Consider the following 25,729-nt stretch of genomic DNA (forward strand, 5'->3'; position numbering starts at 1 on the left):
TAGTGGGAATGACTTGCTAATAAGAGCTGTGCAATGGTTCCCAATTTGTTTCCAAGCAGAATTCAAAGAACTGGTTGTAACCTTTGACCCTGTAAGTGTATTGGTCCAGAATGTCCTGTACTGTGGGAAACTGCTCCCTGTGTTACCTTTCTTGGAGGCAAGACTAATGATAACAAGAAAGCAGGGCATTTTTGGTAATGGAACTTCCTCCACAAAGAAACCCAGCAAACCAGATTGGTTTTCATTTTCAAAGCTTTGGGTTGCTGCTGTTTCACTTAAGAGTGCTTCCTTGGGCCTTTTTGCAGGTGACACCTGCTGACCAGCTAGGATACATCTTGTTAACTTGCTCTGCTGTTGCCGACTACGGATACAAGAGAGGTTGCTTATGGGGGCATTTAAGCCTAACTTTACAAGTGATCATGTCTACCCTTGCCATCCCTTGGCAACATTTCCCCCTAGCCCTTTTCAACCTATTTATTTATTTGGAATACTTGTTTTCCATTTTACAGACCCAAGAAGCTCTCAGAAGGGGCATACAAAAGATGTTTGCAATAAAAATCACATTCAAATCTGGCATATGGAACAGAACCAAAGTCCATGAAGGAAGCTTATGCCACAAAACCTTTGTTAGTCCACAGTGGGAGGCAGTAATGCTTCTGAATGCCAGTTACTGAGGTCCAGTGCCGAGGGCCTTCTGCCGGTTCCCTGACTGTGAGAAGTGAGGTTACAGGGAACCAGGCAGACAGCCTTCTCGGTAGTGGTGTCTGCCTTGTGGAACACCTTCCCATCAGGTGTCAAAGAAATAAACAACTATCGGACTTTTAGAAGACATCTGAAGACAGCCCTGTTTAGGGAAGCTTTTAATGCCGGATGAATCATTGTATTTCAATACTCCGCTGGAAGTAGCCCAGAGTGGCTGGGGAAACCCAGCCTGATGGGTGGGGTATAAATAAATAATAATAATAATAATAATAATAATTGCTACAAACCCCAGGAAGGGAGAGTGCTCTTGTGCTTGGGATTCTCTTCACTGGTTTCCAGCAGGCATCTAGCTGGCCACTGTGAGACCAGGATGCTGGGACTAGATCAGGGCTGGATTTAGGTTTGATGAGGCCCTAAGCTACTGAAGGTACAGTCATACCTCATGTTACGTTTGCTTCAGGTTGAGCGTTTTCAGGTTGCGTCCCGCGGCGACCCGGAAGTACTGGAAAGGGTTACTTCTGGGTTTTGCCCACACATGTGCAGTCATGGGTTGTGTTCTGCTCATGTTGTGAACGGGCCTCTGGAACGGATCCTGTTCACAACCAGAGGTACCACTGTAATGGAGCCCTTTATATGTCCAGCTGTCCTTTGTTAACAACAAATTGTCGCTGTTTTTTTTTGTGTTGAATATATGCTATATGGTAATTTATGGACCTAATAGGTATCTAAAGCCATTTGCACATGTTGCCATGCAACCAGTCCATGCAGAATGTAGGCACCCTATATATAGAAATGAGCAAAGCTGTGATATTTTAGGGAGCAGGCTAGCAGATGGGGCCCATTACTTACATCATAGTAGCCTACACAACACAAAACACTGTTGCTGTATGTAGGTTTTATTTGGTTTGTTTTTTATCTTATATTTTGGAAATGTACATCCAGGTTTTTTCCCTTTAATTTTTGGGGGGTCCCCAAGAGAGTGGGGCCCTAAGCTATAGCTTGTTTAGCTTATACATAAACCTGGCACACTAGACTCCCCCCTAACCCCTCTTCTTCCTTCCTCTCTGCTCTCCACGCGTTATCCTCCCTTCCACTCCACCTAAGCATCTTTACACCTCCGAGCCCAACGTCACTCGCAACCCGACGCAAGATCTCCCTCCCGCCCCTGCCTGCGCGTCGCCATTGGCTCTTTCTTCCTGCCCGTCAAAGTGCCGACAAGCGGCTTTCTCCGGGGAGGAGGCGGGGCTGCTGCTGCTTGGCGTAGAGCTGTCACAGGAGGGAGAGGGGGGAAGGAAGAGTCTATATCGTGTCGCCACTGCAGGCGGGGGGGACTCCTGCTTTGCGCCGCCCGGTTTGCACGCACAGCATCTCTCTCTGCCGGGTTTCATCCTTTCTCTTTCTCTTCACCCCCTCCCTCCTCCCCGTGATCTAGGAAGCAGCCAGGTCTATTATTCGTTCAAAATCCAAACTTTGCGCGTGGAGTCCGTGCACAGCCCTCCTCCGGCCGAGGGTGCCGTCCAGCAGCAGCAGCACCAGCAGCACTCCGAGGCGCCGCGCTCCGCCTCGCCGAAGGAAGCAGCCGTCGCTTCGCCCAAGGAAGGAGCCAGACCCAAGGAAGGGGCGCCCCGCAAGGAAGCTCCTTCACCCACCGAAGGAGCCAGACCCAAGGAAGCCGCTTCGCCCAGGGAGGCTCGTTCCCCCAACGAAGGAGCCAGACCCAAAGAAGGCGCGCCAGTAAAGCAGGGCTCGGCGCCTGCGCTCCAGCAGCTCCTTTCCCCCGGCGACAGGGACAAAGCCGCCCGGGATCCCGCCCCGAAAGTCTTCATCCCTTCCTCCCACAGCATGCCGGACAAGAAGTTCTTCGAGAATCTCTCCGGAAAGGGGAAAGCCATCGGGGTGTTGACCAGCGGAGGCGATGCGCAAGGTAAGACAGTTACTCAGGGTTTTATTTTTGTTGTTGGGGGGATTGGGTAATGCTATGCGCACTCCCCAACCCCACCGAAGGGGGGAGCTCATTGCCAGATGCCTCTAGGGGGTGGTTTAAGGAGCAGGGAACGACCTGAAAGGGGACTGGACGTGGTTTCCGTGCAGGGAGGGTTCAGCTGCGCACGCATGGCTCCGGGAAAGAAACTGGAAGCGTTACAGGTGGAAAGGGAGGGGTCCCTAAGAAGGCATAGGGTAGTGGACGTGAGAGGGCTGGGCCAGAAAGCAGTGGGGATTCATATATGCAGGAGCAAGGGGGAAAGGGTTAACAGGTGAAGGTTGCAGGAATAAGCTTAGGTGGTGGAGGGATAAAGTAAAATGAAAGAGGGTACGCGCTGCGTAGCTAAAATTTTATATATATATATATATTTCTGCTGGTGGTAAAGTAGCTAAGAACTGAGCTGCAGTTTAACAGGAGAAAAACCCAAACCTTTTTTGCAAAGGTTGAGTTAAAAATGTTCTTGGAGTGAGAGTGAAATAGACTGGGGGGGGGGGATTGCTTCTGACATTCCTCCTCCCTCTCCCATCACATTCCCAAACGTGTGACCTTCCTCTTAAAGGACCAAGCACCGCCAGGCTCTCTGGGAACTCGGTTATCATTCAGATTAGGATGCCTTTCCCCTCTCTGGCAGGAGAGGGAAGACCAGAGGAGGGGGAAAGGCCGAGGGAGGCCTTTGTTGTTTGGGCTGGTTTTGGAAGTGAATGAGGGAAGAGGAAACCCACTGGGTGGTATTCAACTAACTTATTCATTTCAGAGCTGTTGAAACTAAGGGACCTAACTTAATCATGTTCATTGATGTCACTGGGTCTGCTTAGTCAAATACCACCATCTGTGGTATTTGGTTCTGCCAGACCTGATATCCTCAGGCTTTCCCTTCACTTTATATAACACATAATTGATCCGGAATAGACAAAGGGCTCTCCAAGACAGCCTTATATGGCTAAAAACAACAAGCCACTTACTGGAAATAGTAGTGTGAGGAAATCGATTTTTAATTCTTAAGAATTTAACAGGCTGCTGGATGAGGCCCATCTAGTCCAGCATCCTGTTCTCACAGATGCCTGTAGAATACCAGCAAGCAGGACCTGAGCCCCCTCCCTTCCTGCGGTTTCCAGCAACTAACACGTTAATTCTGGACAGTTAATTCTGGATTCACTTCCTTCTGCATTCATACAATTTGAATCATGCACTGAGCCTTCAGAGGGCCAAGACAGTGGTGGTTAAGTGGACCTGACCATGTGCCCTAAGAGGAAGAAATGGCGATGGCGCGGTGGTGAACGTGCATGGGAATCACGCACGTGTCTAACGAGGGCCAGGATAGCACCCTGCGTCTCATTCATAACTTCCCCCAACAGTTGCAACCGGTGACTAATAGGGCTGCATGGGATTTCCAGGGGGTTGTAGAATCGCGTTGCAAAACGCCTTGCTCCTCCTTGGGCGGCAGCCAACTGGGGTTTTTTATTCGCCTGCTCCTGTTGGCATCTGTCTGTCTCGGGAGGCAGTGGAAGATTAACACCTCTGGAATTTGCAACACGATCAAGAGCCACAATTTCCGTTAAGGGCTGAACCGGCTCAAGATCACTCCCCTGCGACTAACTGAGTCGGTTGTTTCCGTTGAGATTCCTGCATTGTAGGGGGTTGGACTAGATGAGACTGCCCTGTGCAGCGGGTCTACTCAGAAGTAAAGCCCACCGACTTGATTGGAGGTTTCTAACCGGAGCTTGGATAGGCACCTGTCAGGCATGCTTTAGCTGTAATTCGTGCCTTGCAGCGGGGTTAGACTGGATGAGCCTTTGGGGTCCCTTCCAAGTCCACGATTCGGTGATTCGATTATTCTATGACTCCGCTTGCAGCTCGCGGCCCCCGCGTGCCCTTCTTCCCGGTATCCTCGGAGGCAGGGCTCTTCTGGCCGGCGCAGGCTCCGCCTCCAGTGTGTACGTGATCCTTTGCGAGTCGCTGCGGATTGTGCCTCGGTACGTCACGCTCGCATGTTGGAAGCATCGGCGGCACATCTTCTCCCCGTCTGCCTTGCTCCACCGGGAACGTTGCCCATCCATCAGTTAGTGGCTGGACCAGGGCTTGCTTTGAGACCGGGAGCTAAAGCCTGCGGGTTCTCCTTGAGTACACGCGAAGGAAACCCGTTCTCCTGAGAGTGTGCAGAGGGCAGTCGCCTCGCCAGTGCTGTGAAGCTAGCGTTCCAAGCGGAAGGTTCTTAAGTGGTATTATTAAGTTGCACAGAAGCAATTTCACTGTACTACTTGGGGGTCAAATAATATTATTACCCCTCCCTCCTCCACGCGTTCTCTCTGCTTACTTAAGCTTTCATCATGTCATGCCGGCGGAAGAACGTGACTAGGTAGCAACCCGGGTAATCCACACTCAAGTGCTGCCTCTGGGAAGTAGGAGGAGGGCAAATCCTAGTTTTTCCAAGGAAATAAACTGCATCATTCGGAGGGCGAGCCCTGGCACTCATTCCAGCGTGACTGGGGCTTATATAATAAAGGCAACAGCGGCGGGGCGGGGGTGAGAGAGACGGAGAGGAAAAATACATTTTTGCCACAAGGCAGTCCATTGCTACATTTAAACCTCCTCCTGAAATTGTGTCTCGATTTGGTTACCTAAATGGCCCGTTGACAACTGTAGCATGTGAACAGCCAAGAGGGAAGAAGAAAAGTTTGCATTGCAAAGGCTGTGGGCATCAGCCAAACCCTTTTGTTTTCTTCCAGGATCGGAAGAGCACGGGCTGAATCCAGCCTAAAGACTTGGAATGATTATTTTTTCTGGAGGGAGATTAAAGAGACCCCTCTGGGAAAAGTAGGTGTGTGTGTGTGTGTGTGTGTTTCTGTTTTATTAACCTGCCAGGGAAACAGAAACACAGGCAGGGTTCTGTATCCACATCCCGGAAGGAGAGAGTAAGCATGCACTGGTTGCCTTTGAGTCATAATCTTTCAAGGTCATTGAGACAAGGTGGAGCAAGTGCAACTTCTGACTAAAAGTTGCAACCTTGGAGGTTACAGAGGAAAGCTTATGCAAAGCAGCTCTTTAGATCCACTAGTTTTTCCTCGTTTACTGGTCCTTCAGTGCCCAAACTTTTTAATTAACCGGTTTTATAGTCGGAGATATGTCATTTGTACGCATCATTAATCGGAACTGGAAATTTGAATGCACATTCTTGTTCTGAAAGTCAACCGCTGGTTTAAGCTTCGCATTTGCACATTTCTGTTATATCAAGTTTCTCCTTATTTGCTCCTGTATATTCATACAATCCTAGAATTTTAGTTTTGTATGTGTGTCGAACTAGACTGGAGAATACATACAGATATTACTACTTCATATTTTAAAGCGAGAACGTTGTCATGAGCACAATTACTTAGGAGTAAGTCTCGCTGACTTTGGCAGGACTCTCAATTATGGATGCATATGATTTGGGCTGCATATTTTCTAAGCTGCACACTGCTATGGCTCCTTTTCAGTAAAATAATTGCCAATGTCTTGTCTGAAAGTGAAGACAGTACGCTCATGATGTGAGAGACATTCCAAGGCTGCCTTTTCAGGCACCGCAAAAAAAAGTATCTCAGGGCAGATTCCGGAATTGTACCAGCTCCTTATGGTATGCTCAGGGATATATTCACAGCGGATAGAAATCAGCATCATCATTCTGATGTCAGGCGACAAATGGAAAGGGCCTACCATTTGAAGTCCATTTGCGGTTTGGGTACAAACTCTTACACAAACACTCTACAAGAGATGTCTCAGTGCCCATCAACTGATCAGAGATGAGAGAGGTCCATTTGCAAACAGTTTATTATTGATAGGTAGCTCATATTGGGAATAGGGCAATATTTATGACAGCTGACATAAATACTGTGGTTGAGGATGAAATTTCTTTGTAATTCACCAACCACTAAAACCTACCTATACTAAAATGCCACTATTTCTGTTAAATCCACTGTATTTACTCCTGTATTTGTCCTGCTGAATTAAAGGGGAGAGGTTGTTGTAAAAATTGGTAGTACTGAATTGTAAGTTATTTTGCATTATCATGTCACACATCTAGTAGTTCCAGCCATCAAACAGTATCCCTCTATAAACTCCTTCGCAGCCAAAATAAAAGGCTCAGCATACTCATAAGCTGCTGCTAAAATCTGATGTCTGTGGCTGTGCAGCAATGACTGAGCACTGTTAATGCTTGAGGATAGTTTTCTGTATATGAGAAGATAATTACATTATTGTAGATATAATTGAATTTCTATTACGGCAGTGAAGAAACCAAAGGTAATAAAATAAAGCCTTGCTTTCCATGGCCTCTCATTAGCCCTCTAACTAAAATTCCATTCCTCTGTGTCTCTGTATATTCTCGTTGCCTGATTAGAAGTTTCAAGATTAAATTGAAAATGTGAATGGTGACAAAAGTCTTAGGTTCTCTGAGAAGTAACAAGACGTTTAAAAGTGTTGAGAGCTGACATTGGATTGGAGTTAATTGAATTTTGGTCCCATTGAAACTAGCCTGACGTTAGTCATACCTAACCCTCTTATTTTCAGTGTGAACAAAGACTAGATCCAACCCAAATGGTTTTGAGAATATGTTTGGTAAAAGGAGCCTGTAGAAACAACCATTTAAACATTATTTTTGCCTAACAATAAAATACAAACCGTGTTTCTCGCAGCTAAAGGTCAGAGAAATCTGAAAATAAAGAAACATTTCCATGTGATATATACAGAAATAGAAAGCAAATGTGCAAATAATGAGCCTTTTTAAGCACTTAAAGCAGGCACCCCCCACCTCGGCCCTCCAGATGTTTTGGGACTACAGTTCCCATCATCCCTGACCACTGGTCCTGTTAGCTAGGGATGATGGGAGTTGTAGTCCCAAAACATATGGAGGACTGAGTTGGGGGATGCCTGACTTAAAGGATACCAGCATGTCTGCATTTCACCTCCCCATTACATGAGGTTGAGGTAAACGTACAATTATTTACCCAGTGCCAATGTTATGCTGTATCTCTGAAAATTTTACTTACCGTCTTGGCCCAAATATAAGCCGCATCCGAATATAAGCTGCACCTTTAAAATTAAAGGGGGGAAAAGAAATGACAATGCCCGAGGAGGAGCGGGGGCCGAGGGGGGTCAAGGAGGCAACATCTTCACTCCACAGTCACGGGCAGCAGCGCTTCCAGAGGGTCAGCGCCACCATGGTCCCCCAACGGGATGGGTGGAGAGAGGCGGTGGCTGGCATGACTCACGTGCCCCTTGGTGGGCTAAAACCAAGGCAGCACCTTGGGCTAGCGCCAGTCCCAGCACACCGGCTGCATCTCCTGTTCCTCCTCCTAGCAGACTTTCTTTCTTGCTCTTGCTCTCACTCTCATCTGTGCTCCTCCTTTCCTTCCTCCTCCTTGCCACCTTCTGGCTCCCTCTCAGGGATCTCCTTGCCATGCCGCCATCTTGGGAGCTGGCCCAGCCAAAACCAGGCAACATCCGGGGACAAGCCCACTCCAAGCCAATTTTTATAAGGTCGCAAATATAAGCCGTACTTTAACTTTTCACAGTCAGAATTTGGGGAATATTATTATTAATTAATTTATTACTTATACCCCGCCCATCAGGCTGGGTTTCCCCAGCCACTCTGGGCAGCTTACAAGAGGAGATTAAAAATATATTAAAACATCAGTCATTAAAAAAACTTCCCTGAACAGGGCTGCCTTCAGATGTCTTCTAAACGTCAGATAGTTGTTTATTCCTTTGACATCTGATGGGAGGAAAAAAAGTGCAGCTTATATTCAAGCCAATACGGTATTTTGTCAACTTACAGACTACTTACAATATATAAAAAACAAGTAGTTCGCAGTAAGGAGTCATTGACTCTAGAATACTAATAATGATTTATGCACATGGACCTATGTTTCTGAGTGTCTGTTAGCCACGATGGCAAGTGCCAACAAGACTGGAGTCAAAACAGCCACCCTGAGAAACAAGAGGAAAGCATCAGCATTCTCGCATTCTCTGGGAAACATCAAGGCTTTCAGAAATACAAAATATATTTTTCAGGAACTCAAACCCCCTCCTCCAAAGCAGGCCACTGACAACTGAGCATGTGTAGCAGGCACGGAATTTTGAAAAATAAAATAAAATTGGAAAGGGGAGATGTAGTTCACTTTGAACAGGGACCCTGAGGATCATCTAGCAATGCAGGAATACGCAGCTGTCCCATACAGTGGTACCTCAGGTTACATATGCTTCAGGTTACAGACACTTCAGGTTACAGACTCCACTAACCCAGAAATAGTGCTTCAGGTTAAGAACTTTGCTTCAGGATGAGAACAGAAATTGTGCTCCAGCGGCGCGGCAGCAGCAGGAGGCCTCATTAGCTAAAGTGGTGCTTCGGGTTAAGAACAGTTTCAGGTTAAGAACAGACCTCCAGAATGAATGAAGTACTTAACCCGAGGGAGCACTGTATAGGGAATGATCCTGCAACCATGGCATTATCAGCACCATGCTCTAACCGGCTGAACTATGCTGATGACAAACTATAGGACCATTACCTTTGTTTCCTGGTTGTGAACTTCTGGAGGCCTGCGGTTAGCTCTTGATGGACCTTTGGTCTGACCCAACAAATAGCACATTTAAATGATCCTGCATTTAGTATCTCTTGAGTTCCAGCCGGGTGATCCAACACAACAGTGCTTTATTTCTAAGCAGGAAGGTGTTAGGGCTTAAGCCATATGCCATGGCCTAGAAATCTTGTCCCTAGATTCATACACATAGGAGTCAGCTGCAGTCACTCAGAAATGACACCCTGGTTTTCTGCTGCAGGTCCTCCATGGCTAAGCAGCGGAATAGAGAATAGGGCCTGGTAACTAAACTATAGCTCAGAAATAATAAGGGAGGGGAAATCAAGTTGCAAGGAAACAACTCGAAGATCTGTCCGGACACCTTCATTTTAGTTGAAAATGACATGTTACCTAACAAGAGCAATCAGCAGCCGAGCTTCATTAATATAGAAGGCATGCAAGGGGGGCGGGAAACCCCATTAACCTACCTATTCCGTTTTACTTTTCTAATTTGAGAGAAAGCTTATTATAGAAAAGTATTACCAGACAAATTCATTAAAGTGAGGACACTACTTACTAAGAAAGGCAGATTTTGGGTTCCCTTTGGGAAATATAAATTATGCAGCTTTAATCATGGTTTATGAGATTATCATGGCTGTAGGATATCTGATACTATTTTTATTGAAATACAGCATGGCTTTGGTTAAAGCACCTTATTAGTTCTGTTCAAAATGAAACAATAAGTGTTGCGTCATTTTATTGGAGACCTGCAGGTACTGTCTGAGAGGTCCAGCATCACATCAGCAGGCATGGCTGGGCTTTTCCTTCTCTCCTCCTTTTGCAGCCTTCACATTCTCAGTCTTCTCTGGAAAATTCCTCAACCTGCTGGAGCAGATTTTGTGGGGTGGGGTAGGAACTGCGGCATTGGGGCAGAGGAGAGGAAGGGAAAGCCCCATACATGCTAGTGGAAGTCTGTTGTACAAATGGGATCCTGCAAGTGGATATAATCCAGTACTATGGTGCATCGTGCTGTTGCATTATGCAATATGGGTGATCCTTTCTTTTGACTTTGGTGTGGGCTGATTATTGATAGATAATGAGCATCAATGAGCTGTTGATTATTTTGAGCTGCTGAAATTTGAATCGTCACCATCGATCAGGATAGAGGCTGAAACCGTTTTGTCTGACATGGTTTGCACCAGAAGGGCTAGACATCAGCCGGTTTAAAATTTGATTTGGAGAGAATTGATCTGTATTCTTGTGAATAGGGTGATACCACTGAATTCAGTGCTGTATTTTCTCCTACACCCACACAGTGAGCACTCAGAATAAAGGCTGCACTTGACTTCCCTGGGGTTGGAGGCAACATGAAACTGCATAATCCAAGCTGTCTGGATAACAATCAGATCAGATTCAAATTACTACAATTGAGGGTTCAGGAAGAGGACTAGAGAAGAATGCATTCACACTAGGCCACAGACAACAAAGAACCCTGTGGTGTCTTCAAGACTATCAAATTTGTTGTTATTGCATGGGCTTTTGTGGACTGGGGCCCAATTAGCTGCTGTGGCAAAATTATCCTGAGACTTAATAATGTCACCTACAACATCAGGGATTCTTTCACTTGTCCATTTTCCAGGGTGATTTGTGCTATGCTATCATCTGCTCGAGGGACGCGGGTGGCGCTGTAGGTAAAACCTCAGCGCCTAGGACTTGCCGATCACATGGTCGGCAGTTTGAATCCCCACGGTGGGGTGCGCTCCCGTCGTTCGGCCCCAGTGCCTGCCAACCTAGCAGTTCGAAAGCACCTCCGGGTGCAAGTAGATAAATAGGGACCGCTTACCAGCACGAAGGTAAACGGCGTTCCGTGTGCTGCGCTGGCTCGCCAGATGCAGCTTGTCACGCTGGCCACGTGACCCAGAAGTGTCTCTGGACAGCGCTGGCTCCCAGCCTATAGAGTGAGATGAGCGCACAACCCTAGAGTATGGCAAGACTGGCCCATACGGGCAGGGGTACCTTTACCTTTATCATCTGCCCACAAGGGATGTGGGTGGCGCTGTGGGTTAAACTACAGAGCCTAGGACTTGCTGATCAGAAGGTCGGCGGTTCGAATCCCCGCGACAGGGTGAGCTCCCGTTGCTCGGTCCCTGCTCCTGCCAACCTAGCAGTTCAAAAGCACATCAAAGTGCAAGTAGATAAATAGGTACCGCTCCAGCGGGAAGGTAAACGGCGTTTCCGTGCGCTGCTCTGGTTTGTCAGAAGCGGCTTAGTCATGCTGGCCACATGACCCAGAAGCTATACGCCGGCTCCCTTGGCCAATAAAGCGAGATGAGCGCCGCAACCCCAGAGTCGGTCACAACATTCTCTTGTGGCGCCTATAACCTAGGATTAAGGTGCCATTTAGCTCCTGCTTTCACATCTCAGTTTCTAACACTGGGCCAGATAGGTCAGTCTCTATGCAAAACAATGAATGGACATCGATTTCAGAAATGACAGTATCTATAACGCAGTGGCAGAATGTTTCAGTGTCTCAAGACACTTCTAACTGATCTTAATTTAGGCGGCTATTCTGCAATGAAGGAATTCACATGGAAGAATACAGCATGAAACAGCTGAAACACAATTTATCAATAAGTTCAGTGCCATCACTTGTGGGTTAAATACGGACATAGGATTTTTAACACACTATATGTGTTAATATTACCAATGCCTGGACATCTGTGCTATCTATAACTGTAGCTTGTGATTAGCTCCATGCTCAAATGCAGGTGTTAATTCACTCAGCAATGCTGAAGTTGATTGCATTATCACCAATCTGCTTCTGTAAAAGGTTAAAGGTGTGTTTATTTAACATACACTTAAATTCTAGTTAACACTGACTTCAATCCATCTCATTGCAAGGTGAAAGCGAAAGGTGAAATGCATGAAGCGAAATCTTAGGTATACAAAGCAGAATATTGGCAAAGTAGACTTAAGTTCATGAAAGCTTATGTTAGGGGTAGTGAGGATTTTGCCTTTCAGGTGTTGTTGCAGTGCAGCAGTGCCTTGTGAATACCACATTGGCTAACCCTGGCATATGCCATAAAATTTAGCTACCGTATTTTTTGCTCTATAAGACTCACTTTTTCCCTCCTAAAAAGTAAGGGGAAATGTGTGTGCGTCTTATGGAGCGAATGCAGGCTGCGCAGCTATCCCAGAAGCCAGAACAGCAAGAGGGATTGCTGCTTTCACTGCACAGCGATCCCTCTTGCTGTTCTGGCTTCTGAGATTCAGAATATTTTTTTTCTTGTTTTCCTCCTCCAAAAACTAGGTGCGTCTTGTGGTCTGGTGCGTCTTATAGAGCGAAAAATACGGTAGTTCTTAAGGTACCCCAATATTATTTTGTGGGTTTCTTGAGGGGGGTGACTGCAAGGGTTCCCCTCTGGAAATTTTTACTAGGTCGTGATTTTCAAATCCAGATGTCAATAGTGGCTTGGGAGATGACCCTCCTAAACTCCGATGACTATCAAGATCCAGAAACTCCCAAGGCGTTTGCAACTCAGGACTAAGTAACCTAGGTTCTGACTGTAGTCTTTGGCAGAGTGAGTATTTTCTGGCAAATTTCTCTGGAATTTTGATGAGGCTGGCTGTTGAAGCAGAACAATAGTCAGACAATTTCCCCTCTCTTCATTTAGCACTGAGAGTGCAAGGGGGCCGTTAACAAATACAAACACAAAGCTATCTTATAACGAGTCAGGTATTTCCAACTGATGCCTGGAGCTTCCTTCATGTGAGACACAAACTTTACAACTGAACTGTAATCCCACCAAAGGAGGCATATGCTGGCTGCTCCCTGATATCTCTGTTTCAGGCCACATGTGGTTACTCCTCTCTGGTCAACTCACTGATTCTCAGTGGATTTTAGAATAATTGAATGTGTACTAGCTGTGTACTTGTGCTGAAGGCACAGAACCATTTGCTCCCCAGATTATGTGAGAGAATTGTTGCAAGAATAGTCTTGCCATGGCACATGCTGAAGTTTAGATCTGCTCACACATGTCCACTTGATCATGGCATTTAAATAGTCATAATTTTAGGGTTCTCTACATGTACCAAATTACTCAGGGAAGGGAGGCAAATGACTCATATACTTCTGTCTGCATCAGTTTTTAGTGTGACTCTACCCCACATTCTCTGTAAACTTGTGTGATGGGCACTGTGTGCTGCTGAACATGCTGCCTTGCCAGGGCACAAGGGGCATTTGTCCTTCACAAGCTGGTATTGGATTCTTGAAGATCTATTTTCCACTGCTGTGGGCCTGTGTTCCCAAGCCATAAATGATCTTCAGTGCATAAGATACCTTCAGGCAATTAAAACCACAGTTGAATGTTCAGGAAGGTGAATGGATCCAGCTACCTATTTGGCAATAGCATGTTACTATCATACAGGCAGTCAGGCCATGTTAATGTTCATCATCAGTGATGGGATTAGGTATTTGGGTCATCTTGTTCACTGGTTTGCGCAACTGGTTCCAATGATGCCATTGGTGCATCTTTGGAGCCTTGTGAGTGGGTCATCAAGTTGCTGGAAAAGGATGTTGATCCAGGGAAGCGGACAGGAAAAAGTTTTCATTTGGGGCAGGGGGTTACAATTCTCTTTACAGACCCATTTGTAAAAAAGTTTGGGAGCCACTAGCCTATGTTTGTCTTATGCTTTGCAAAACAAGAAGCTTTTAAAGTATTGAACCCTAGTTTGTGGAACAAGGATATTAGCAACTAATTTATGGTAGCTTGCACAGACTTTTGTTATGAATCAGTGAAACTTGCAAACAAAGAAAGCTTTTATGAACCTAACTGGGTCTGTAACATCCACACAGTAAAGATGGAGTTTGGAGGGTGTTCTGGAATACTGCCAGACAGAAATACTTTTTCTTAAGATAACTAAGTGGGGAGGATTTTGGTGTAGATTTTACAGTATGACCATTGCTGCTAGCTCCGTCATCTACATCGTTCCACTTCCCAATTTAGATCCCTTTGTTTTCCATTTACAAATTCCTTGATATGTAACCCTCATACCCTGTAGGGTAATCCTGCACTCCACTACTTAGAGATTACTGTGTGCTATACAGTGCAAATTAAAGTACATCACAGATATTGGAAATTCTTCATTGTGACTTATTGCAATATCATTATACTGCCTTACACTTACCCTTCAATTTGTCCTTAAAGGAAATTGCTGTTCTTGGAAATTTGTTGTCAGGACTACTCAAACCCAAATTCTGCAGAGCTCTGTGGTTCACAGTTGAGCCCTGGGGTTATTCAGCAAACACATGGTGACTTGTCATACCACACACAGAACATTTTGCAGTTTACTGTAGAAAATAGGACAATGTTGGAGGAGATCTAGTTTTTTGTTCATAACCCATGGAGCTCAGGGTGATTGATGTACATGAAGAATTCAACTATTGGTTGAAATAGTTCAGGTGAGAGGTAGTAACTGGCTTAGGGTCATCCAATGAGCTTCATGGTCAAGTAGGGAATTGTCTCTCTTCTATCTCTGCCCATGCTGGCACTGTGCAGGCCCGGCAGTGTGATGGCTTCCTGTTGGTTGTGATGGGTCTTTGGGACATCCTGGAATTTTGCATCAACAAATGTTCAACCATTCCTTGATGCCGTGTGAATTTCATGGGGAGACTGCATATTTCTACATGGGCTTCCTGTGCCGGTCAACTGCAGTGCATTGCTTCAAGCATTCATTAATCTCTCTATATATGTCAACAAAGTGTATAATTACAATACACAGTGTCCTTTCTCCAGACACAATCAGAATTAGTTTTGTAACGTGCCTTTTCATGCTAAAAATTACAGTTTGTTTATCGTTAAAGACACTTCAAGTTACTGTTTGTTTGGTAACAATGTTAACCTTGCCTCTCTTTGCTTTCTCCTTTCCAGGTATGAATGCAGCAGTCCGTGCGGTAGTGCGTATGGGAATTTATGTTGAAGCAAAAGTATACTTTATCTATGAGGTTGGTGTTCACATTTGTTATATGTATGCCCCCACGGTCTATCTTTTGGTCTCCTTTGGAAAGTGCGGAATGACAAGGGGAAAAGCAGGGACAAATTGGGAAATGCAGCCATTGTCTCTCAGTACTACATGCTTGACTGAAAGTATAGGAAACAAAAAAAGGTAGGAATCAGAAAAATACGGCGACACAGAGAGGGAAAGTAAGGATTTCCCCCCCTAATTTTATTTTCCTCTGCTCCACACCTTTGCTTCCCCCCCCCCTTGATCCAACTAAGGAGGTCCACACATGGAAGCAGCCTTCTCTGTGTGTGACACTTGCTCGATCTGAAGCCAGGAGCCTAAACTGGATGTGCATGTTGGTGCTGTCTGTCCATGCCACATAGATTTATTTATTACTCTTTTTCATAATCTTATAAACTGCTTCACTGCCTGAAGCCACCAAAGTGGTTTACAGTGAGATAAAAACGAGCTAAAGTACAAAAATACGAGTTCTAAAGGCAATGAAAAAAGGCATACAATTATTATTCCATTAATGACTGGGTTACAGCTCAGTGGAAGCCTTTTTAAATGAAAAGGTATCTCCTGTAGGTACCTAAATATCATGACCTGTCTAATATCAGCACCTGTCTAACTTGAACTGGTAACTGAAGGCTGGACCTGCAACACTAAAAGCCCAATTTCGAGTACAAACAAAACACCTCTGGGGCATGTGGTACTCTTTCTCGATCCAGCTCTGTTACTGGAGGCTGAGGCAGTCTCAGTGGCCAGAAACACCTTTTAGTAGCTGTTTAATAATATTTGGCCTCCCAGCCCATGTCTCTCACTTGGGATGTAATGACAACCACACAAATAATGGTTCTGCTCCCTACTCCCCACTGCAGCTCTCACCCTATGAAGGCACGGGTTTTTTTCTAGTACGTTCTCACCCTCACCACGTTCTCACGCACACCACTTTCTTTCTCCTTTGTGACAAGACTTTGTACACCCTCTGCTATGTCAGGCAACATATATCGAGCCCACAGCAAAAGTAACAACAATGAACAAACCTCATAAAGAACACCAGTAGCAAGGGAATGGCACTTTCATGACAATCGGAAGTATTGGTGTTGCCCCTCTGAGGTGACCCACAAGTGCACCATAACATGGCTTAATTTAAAGTAATAAGGGCTTCTCTCCACCAGTGAGAAACTTGGCCACAGGTTTTCTGGCTCAAACATCACTGCTGCCTATGCAGCTGACATTCAGGCAGCCCAACCAACACAAGGCTAGTGGTTTATGAGGCAGCAAGGAGGGCAGATGACGTTATTTACCGCTCCAATGTGCCATGTAACCTGCTGCCAGGAAGAACAGATTTGCACTTGAGTGTGCATCCCTATGAACATGTGCATTTAGGTGTGCATTCAGTCGAAAGCCATGTAATGTGGATTACTGATACCTGTACACCCCACACTCCTTTCAACTTCAAGGGAAAATCTCTTGTGATGTGGAAGGTAGACTCGGTTTTATTTTGTTAACTAACTTTGGTGATGGTGTCTATAGGAACTTAAGGGTAGAATATACATTGGAAAATTTCCCTCTGCCCAAGTTCATGAAGCTCAGTTGCTGGCCCTAAGACTTCATTCTGCATATCCATCCAAGTTGTTTTTATAGTGGGCGGTATCCTTATTGTAGGACATAATATATATTTGAATCTATGCATGCTGAACGTTCATTGGACTTCTTCCGAAGGCATACAAAGAGCCTATTGTCCTTAAGTTTATAAGCTAATAAAGCATTCAGCTCTTGATAAAGTTGCATCTGAATTGATGTGATTGTAGAGATTCAAAGTACATTAGGAAGTGTTTTTATTCAGAAGAGTATTTTCCTCCGTCTGGCTCTTTGTCTTTGCTGGCCCATGCCTGTCTACTTCCATAACTTGTGAGTCGAGGAACTGTAAAACATATGAATATGCAGGCAAGCGGAACTCGGTGCACCACAATCCTTTGTAGTATTGCCACAGCAACTAACCAAGTATTTGTGTGTCATGCCAGCGCTGGAAGTTCCTGTTTTACTGTTTTACTGAAAAGTATTTTGCCACCTTGCTTGAAAGAAGCTGGGTGCTTTTATGGTTGGAAATATTTTTCTTTCCCTTATCTCTGCAAAGAGTTATCTCAAATCTGCCCTCTTATAGTGCTGGCTGACTTGGGGGCGGGGGGGGGTCACATTCTGAACTGAGCACTTGCTCTCCACAGAATCTCTGAGCTGAGGTTCAGGCAAAGGGCCTCTTAAGCCCCACAGGCCCCTCTGATGACCCACATTACATTTAGCATGAGATACATACTAAAGAAAATCTCTCTAGCTGTTCACCCTGGAGGAGAGTGTTAAACAGCCCTTTGCCTGTCTCTTTGCTCAAGTGGCAAAAAGCAACTGATACAGGAATATGGAGACTATACAGGTGGGCAGATCGAGTCACTAATGGTTTTCCCCTGGCATGATTTCACTGGCGTTCTGGATGCAATCTTCCTTTTCTGTATGCCATGCATTTGGAGTGCTGCCTTTTTTTTGTTCTTGCAGAAAACTTATTCTATAATGGAAGTTATTTCAGGCCATTAACATTCTTTTAAGCAAATGTTTCAAAAAGACTCTTAAAACCACTTAGTAGCTAAAAGATAATTTCCTAAGGTTATGAAAAGATAAACTTCATGGTAGAGCACCCATTTTGCAGGCAGGAGTTCCCAGGTTCAGATTCTGACATCTCTAGGTAAAGCTAGTCAGACAACTACCGTATTTTTCATCCCATAGGGCGCACCGGCCCATAGGGCGCACCTAGTTTTTTGGGGGGGAAATAAAGGAATTTTTTTATTCCCCCCCCCCAGGCGCGGGGCTGGGGCAGAGGAAGCCCGAGCTTCCTCCGACCCCAGCCCTCAGAACAGGCAGCTCTCCACAAGCCGTGGGAGCCCAGCGCGAAGTCATGCCTGGCTCCCACGGCCTGCAGAGAGCTGCACGAAGCCCAGGGCGCGCTCCGGTTTGCGCCCCGGGTTTCGGGATGCAGGCTGCCATCCACAAGCCTAGGGAGCCTGGCGGGAACTCCCGCGGGCTCCCCAGGCTTGCGGATAGCTTCCTGAAGCCTGGAGAGCGAGAGGGGTCGGTGCGCACCGACCCCTCTCGCTCTCCAGGCTTCAGCGAAAGCCTGCATTCGCCCCATAGGACGCACACACATTTCCCCTTCATTTTTGGAGGGGAAAAAAGTGCGTCCTATAGGGCAAAAATATGGTAGATGCTGCCACTCCATGTAGACTGTACTGTATAGATGTACCAATAGCTGACTTGGACAAGGCAGCATAATAGCTTCATATCCTTAATTAACCCAACTATGCTCTGGGACATAGTGGGACGCAGGTGGCGCTGTGGGTTAAAGCCTCAGCACCTAGGACTTGCCGATCGAAAGGTCGGCGGTTCGAATCCCTGCGGCGGGGTGCGCTCCCGCTGCTCGGTCCCAGCGCCTGCCAACCTAGCAGTTCGAAAGCACCTCCGGGTGCAAGTAGATAAATAGGGACCGCTTACCAGCGGGAAGGTAAACGGCGTTTCCGTGTGCGGCTCTGGCTCGCCAGAGCAGCGATGTCACGCTGGCCACGTGACCCGGAAGTGTCTCCGGACTGCGCTGGCCCCTGGCCTCTTAAGTGAGATGGGCACACAACCCCAGAGTCTGTCAAGACTGGCCCGTACGGGCAGGGGTACCTTTACCTTTACCTTTATGCTCTGGGACTATTTCCTCTTTAGTTCCAAAGGTCAAAGGAAAAATTTGGGAGGTAATAGCTAACTCCTGCTTGCTTTCAGTGCTTTGACCTTTGAAGGTGGGAAGGTTGGCAAATGTTTGATACCTTTTTAAAAGTTTAATTTGACTAATAGCACAGCTTACTCCAAAGTAAGTCTCACTGATTTCAGTGGGTCTTACTCCCTGTTGCATAGAATTGCAGCCTACTTGTACTTAGGATAATTGTACCCTGATTAGAGAGCCAAGTCGTGGAGTTTCTGGTCTTACATTGATGTGCTACAGAGTTGTAGTTCCTAGCATCTTTATTCTGCTTCTTTTTCTTTTCCGTTTCCTCCCAGCGAGAGTTTTATTTGTTCAGTGAAGTAATTATGCGTTGAGGTCGTGGGGAAAAGTAGCCCCCATGTCAGCACTGCCGCCGTTTTGTGTTAGCTGTGCATTCCAAGCTGCGATAACCTGGAAGTTGTGCTGACTGTAACTTAGCAAAGGCAGAAATGCAAACTGGCTGTGGACAAGTTGTGGGGTGGTTTGTCTTCAATATCCCTTTCTGTTTAAACACACAAGTGCCTATCAGAAAACTAACTTTTCTCTAAGTGTCTCCTGGAATGACGGAAGTGTTTGGTGAGTAAACCTTTTGTATTAGTGATGATGAATAGACTGGGATCCCATCTAGGCATAAAATAATCTAGTAAAAACACCTTGAACTATTTATTTTGATACCACTTTTCTGGTGAATCTTACAAATCTTACCAACCCCCCCCCCCCAGAAAGTATTAAAAGTATATGATAAAACAACTTTAATTTATTTTTATTTTAACCTTCTGGTGGCTACATGCCAGCCAGCAGTGGGTGAGGATCCAGAGGAATGGAGTTATAGATGTGATCTTTGTAGGTAAAGGTAAAAAAAGACCCCTGGACGGTTAAGTCCAGTCAAAGGCGACTATGGGGTTGTGGCACTAATCTTGCTTTCAGGCCGGCGTTTGTCCACAAACAGCTTTCCGGGTCTTGTGGCCAGCATGACTAAACCGCTTCTGATGCACGGAGGACCGTGACGGAAGCCAGAGTGCACGGAAATGCCATTTACCTTCCCTCCGGAGTGGTACCTATTTATCTACTTGCACTGGTATGCTTTCAAACTGCTAGGTTGGCAGGAGCCGGGACAGAGCAACGGGAGCTCACTCCGTCATGGGAATCCGAACCACTGACCTTCCGATTGGCAAGCCCAAGAGGCTCAGTTGGCAATGCTCCAGCCATATGAAAGCCAGAGGTTTCCTCTCACACAGCCACATTCAGGCAAAAGCACTTCTGTAGAGCTCAGAGCAAGATTAGTAAGGGGTATGCCCTTGGAAGAATCTAGAGGGCTACATAGAGTATTGCATTTACCTCCACCCCAGATTCCCTACACTGTGGTAAGGTTTCAGGGTACAATGTTTATGAGCAGAAATTATAATTATTGCTCATTAATATGGATGAGCACGTTATTGAGTGGCTAATAGTCTCTAGGTATAAATCAAGAGAAATTAAATATCTGGGAATTTGTCAGATTATGCCTTTATTACGCATAATATTTTTCAAGTATATGAGAAAGCAACATTAGATAAGAAAAAGTGGGCCACTTTAGCTCAGCATGTGTGTGTGTGTTGTGATATATTCAAGAAGAAAAGGATGATGAATATATTTAGACTGCAGCAGTTAGCTTGTCCTAAATGAGAAGTTTAATACACTGGTTAACCTCACAATGGATCAGGATTTACTATAGAATAGATTTAATTCAAACACATTCAGCGCCATCTAAGGTATTATCTGGATAGAAGGGTGTTGGGGGAATAGAGGGAGAAGTTTATTTGCAATTCTCTCCCCCACCCCACCACCCACAAAAGTCTGGTCATTGGTTTTTCTTTTAGGAAATGTGTGATATGAGATTCTGGTAACTAGAAAACCACACATGCCTTCTAGCATTATAAGGTAAAGTAAACCTTCCCAGCTACAGTCTGTGAAATAATATTTTCTTAAGAAGTGGCGTGCATCTGCTTCTAGAGCCTTTGGTGCTGAAATGTAACAAATCGAAAATGTAGCAACTCTAGTGCATATTGTATCAACTTCAACATTAAAATTAAGGTACTTCCCATCCCAAACCTCAGAAATCAAAAGAGTGAGAAAATCGACTCGCTCTTTTTTAGGAATAGGAATCAGAAATTCAGGACTACCCTGGGAGAACTGGAGCATATGATGAGATGCAGTTTTGTTTTTTTGAATGCTTCATTAGCTGAAGAATGAATCATAGCCAACATCTCTTGAATGCATGGGTCTGCCACAAAGAGGTATTTGTTGTAGGTACCAGAATATAATCAGGCAAGTCCGGTGCCATGGCACGTAGGCTGGGAAATTCCCAAGGATATGTTGAAAGGACAGAGATTTCCTCCGCTCCACTTCAGAAACCATCATGAACACAGCAGCTTCAATGGACATTGTTGTTCTGGTGATTTGCCCTCTGTCTGTAATGGAGAGTAGCCATGGTTGCTGTAACATGCTTGTACTTGTAATTAGTGTAGAATTTTCTGTGTTTGTGCGTGAACGCCTTTGTCTCTATGCTTACTCTGTCTCTGTGAGCACTGCAGCATTCTCAGGTTTATCAGGTGCAAAATTGTTTCGATTTACATTACCTCAGCTGGAAGTTCAGTCAAATTATGTAGGAAAGGGGTAGACAGTAAACGTTAAGGCTTCCAACAAGCAATCAGCAATTTTTTTTAAAAAAAGCAACAATGTTTTAGAGAAAATTACATAGATAAGAGATTTGTTCTGAAATGTGTATTCAGAGAAAGGGACAGGGAGCACTTGGGAGTTTTGTAGATAATCACAGTGCCCTAACACCGTATACATAAACCAGCCTTAGTGAATTTTTACACAAAAGGTTTATCTACACTACAGATGTATAGTTCTGAACATGTTTATGCTGTCATAGCTTCTCCCTACATGTGTGTGGTTCTGCCTTTTTCCTTCTCCTGCAGCAATGGGACCTCTTTGAATTTGCCCTGACTCCATATAACTGCCCCTAAGAGTTGGCTCCTGTGGTTGCTGATATTATAAACTGTTTTAGCCTTTCATTTCAAATCTTCTTGCTTGTAATAATAATAATAATAATAATAATAATAATAATAATAATAATTTTATTTATACCCCACCCATCTGGCTGGGCTTCCCCAGCCACTCTGGGCAGCTTCCAAAAAAATATTGTAATACTGTAATACATCAAACATTAAAAGCTTCCCTAAACAGGGCTGCCTTCAGATGTCTTCTAAAAGTCTGGTAGTTGTTGTTCTCTTTTACATCTGGTGGGAGGGCGTTCCACAGGGAGGGCGCCACTACCGAGAAGGCCCCCTGCCTGGTTCCCTGTAACTTGGCAATGGTGACACCATTTTCTCGTTCTTTCCTATCCATCTTACTTGATCATAAACTTAGCGTAAGTTTTATCATAAAAACCCTTTTATGTTACAACTGTATTTAATCCCCTCTTAAATGAGTGCTCTTTTTTATATGTCAAGTTTCTATAATGTTTCTCTCTTGTCACAGGGTTACCAGGGCATGGTTGATGGAGGTGAAAACATTGTTGAAGTCACATGGGAAAGTGTTTCAAGCATCCTTCAAGTGGTAGGTCCTGAATTAAGAATCATTTTCATGCAAGTGTGTTACTTTTCTAAAAGCCATCCCTAAAGATCTAATGAATAAAATGTTTTCGCAATTAAGCAAAATGTTTTGCACTAAACAGCTTTGTGTTTCGGTCCCAACCCTGTTTATTTGAAAGTAAGTCTTAGATAGACTTACTTAGAATTTTTGCTTCTGTCACCATCCAATATTTTCAGTGCACAAATATCTGGGCAGCTTTGTTCTCTCTCTCTTTTTTATGCTCAGGGAAGAGAAATGGAGCAGCATCCAGGCAGAAGGATGCCAGCAGAGCTCGGTGTCTCTCTTTGCTTTTTATTTCCCCCTCCTAGTATGAGTCAGTATAAAAAATGTTCCTATGTTGCCTTCAGGATTTAATAACTGTTTTGTGTTGGCTTGAGCTTGGCTCCTCTTGCAGGAAAATTCCCTGCCTGCCGTGACTTGCATCACGTATGGGTATGGTAGTGCCAAGAAATGTTTTCAGCATAGATGAGCCCTGTACCACAGTAAATTGACACCGTTCTGAGAGCAAAATATGGACATAGCTTTAATTCTTTTTCCTGCATCAAAAAAGAGGAATTAACATTGCATAATCAGCAACTAGCATGTTTTCAGCAAAGGAAATTACATAACACTTTTCTCTTATATTCACACTCTTCTAGTATGCAAAAAATGCTTCTAACCGGTGGCAGAACTTCAGTCAAGGATAATAAATGTGATTTAAACCTTGACTGAAGGGATTTATGCTTTTGAACCATATACTATAAAACTAACAGAACAGATTATCTGTTTCATAAGATTCAGCTGAAACACTGATTCTTCCTGACTTTTAAATCTTGCACAGCAGCAGTTCTGAAGGTGTGGAGGAACAGAATACCAAGTCCAGATTGAAAAATAGATAAAGAAATAAAGGAAACTGATGTGCAATGATAGCAGGAAGGCGAAAAAGAACCTGGCTGAAATGCTACTTTGTCCTATAGTAATGAGTAACAGTAATGTGCGTGTTACTTATTAAGGAACTTGTCATTAATGTTGTTTATTCCCCAGTAGCAATCACTTTATTATCACATCTGTTATCTATAATTCAAGTTTATATATAACTGACTACCAGCCATCATTTTTAGTCACCATCTGTACCAGACGACCATAAATGCTGTGCTTTGTGCATAAGCCGAGTAAAGAGGATTAAAGTCTGTTAAATATAAGATACTGGATCTTCTGGTCAATGTTGTACTTTCACACCTGCATCCTGCCCTTTCTCCACGGAGTTCAGTGTAGCACGCATGGGCTTATCCCATTTCATACTCACAACATTGACCCTAGTCTCTCCTTTTCTTGTTTCTTGCTCCCTCCCCCAAATATCCAACTGATCTGAAATGAAATGACCTCTGCAGAAAACCAACTGTGTCGCACAAGCACTGCACATGGTATAGGGAACCTTTCCGTATCAATGCTCTCTGTTTTTATTATAGCCTGGATCTCAGGCACGAGAGGGAAGCAGCAACTGCTGACCTCCTCTCTCCCCACGCTCTCTACTGCCCTCAACATTTTACCAGCTGAGGCTTCCAGGACTGATCCTTCTGGTCTGTTGCCTAGCTGACTTATGAACAGGTTTGACAGGAAACCCACCTTTAGCTACCCACCCCCTGTCACCTCCAGGCTTCCTGGCAAGAGAGGAAGTGTCTCTCTTGTTACGGCAATTGAGTCAACTCTCCCTGGCACCTTGCTCTCCCTCTCTGCCATCCTCAGTTCTCGGTTCCCTGCTGATAAAGGCATTGCTATGACAAGTATCAACCAGCCCTAGTGGGTTGTGAAGGTGACCTTTTGTCTCATCATTGGTGCTGTTGTTTGACCACTGATAATGAATTTTGTCCCTAGAATAAAAGGCATAGTTTGGAACCAGTGAGCTACAAAATAAGCGCAATAGCTTAAAATCATTTTCAGTCTTATGGAGGACAAGGAAATGTATACATGTTGCATATTTCTTTAACCAAGTAGTGTTTACAGCTGACAACAGACATAGGAAATGTATACAGACTATATCAGGGGTCAGCAAACTTTTTCAGCAGGGGTCAGTCCACTGTCCCTCAGACCTTGTGGGGGCCAGACTATATTTTTTTGGGGGAAATGAACGAATGCCTATGCCCCACACATAATCCAGAGATACATTTTAAATAAAAGGACACATTCTACTCATGTAAAAACACCTGGCAGGCCCCACAAATAACCCAGAGATGGGTTTTAAATAAAAGGATGCATTATACTTGTGTAAAATCTTGCTGATTCCCAGACCATCCGCGGGCCGGATTTAGAAGGCGATTGGGCCGGATCCAGCCCCCGATCCTTAGTTTGCCTACCCATGGACTATATACTCCATCATACTCCTGCCAGCACCAGCTTCTGCATTAGTGCTTATAGCAATGGAAGTAAAATCTGGAGAGCTTGTTTTCTCAACCAGATTCTTCTCTTTTATCTTGAAGGGAGGAACGGTTATTGGCAGTGCCCGCTGCAAAGCTTTTCGGACCCGGGAGGGCCGCTTGAAGGCAGCCTGCAACCTGGTGAAGTGTGGCATCACTAACCTTTGTGTTATTGGTGGGGACGGCAGCTTAACAGGGGCTAATCTTTTCCGTGAGGAGTGGAATGGCCTTTTAGAGGAACTGGCACAAAATGGTAAGTTGTGGTTAAGCTTGTGGGACATTAAGCTCCTCACGTTCTATGTCATTTATTTTAGTATTTTTAAATTGCAAACCACCTTTGGTACATCAGCAGAAAAGTGCCGCATAAGTGCACAGAAAACGTATTTGTTGTGCTGTACAAGTGCTTACGTCGTTAGTTTATTGTAGAAGAGAAGAAGAAGAAGAATTTGGATTTGATTTCCTGCCTTTCACTCCCTTTAAGGAGTCTCAAAGCGGCTAACATTCTCCTTTCCCTTCCTCCCCCACAACAAACACTCTGTGAGGTGAGTGGGGCTGAGAGACTTCAGAGAAGTGTGACTGGCCCAAGGTCACCCAGCAGCTGCATGTGGAGGAGCGGAGACGCGAACCCGATTCCCCAGATTATGAGACTACCGCTCTTAACCAC

The 25,729-nt window shown here is 44.9% G+C and overlaps 1 protein-coding gene across 4 annotated transcripts in view; it reads left to right on the forward strand.

The window, feature by feature from the left end:
- PFKP (phosphofructokinase, platelet) overlaps positions 1-25,729 on the forward strand; it is a 61,547-nt gene that overhangs the window by 2,935 nt on the left and 32,883 nt on the right. For all 4 annotated transcript variants that reach the window (XM_079996466.1, XM_079996463.1, XM_079996464.1 and 1 more), the window contains exons 2-5: positions 2,135-2,626; positions 15,165-15,238; positions 22,559-22,636; positions 25,129-25,318. In XM_079996466.1, coding sequence (XP_079852592.1) covers positions 2,135-2,626; positions 15,165-15,238; positions 22,559-22,636; positions 25,129-25,318 — 834 coding nt within the window. The remainder of the gene's footprint in view (positions 1-2,134; positions 2,627-15,164; positions 15,239-22,558; positions 22,637-25,128; positions 25,319-25,729) is intronic.

Source organism: Podarcis cretensis (assembly GCF_951804945.1).
Source record: "Podarcis cretensis genome assembly, chromosome: 12".
NCBI classification, from domain to species: domain Eukaryota; kingdom Metazoa; phylum Chordata; class Lepidosauria; order Squamata; family Lacertidae; genus Podarcis; species Podarcis cretensis.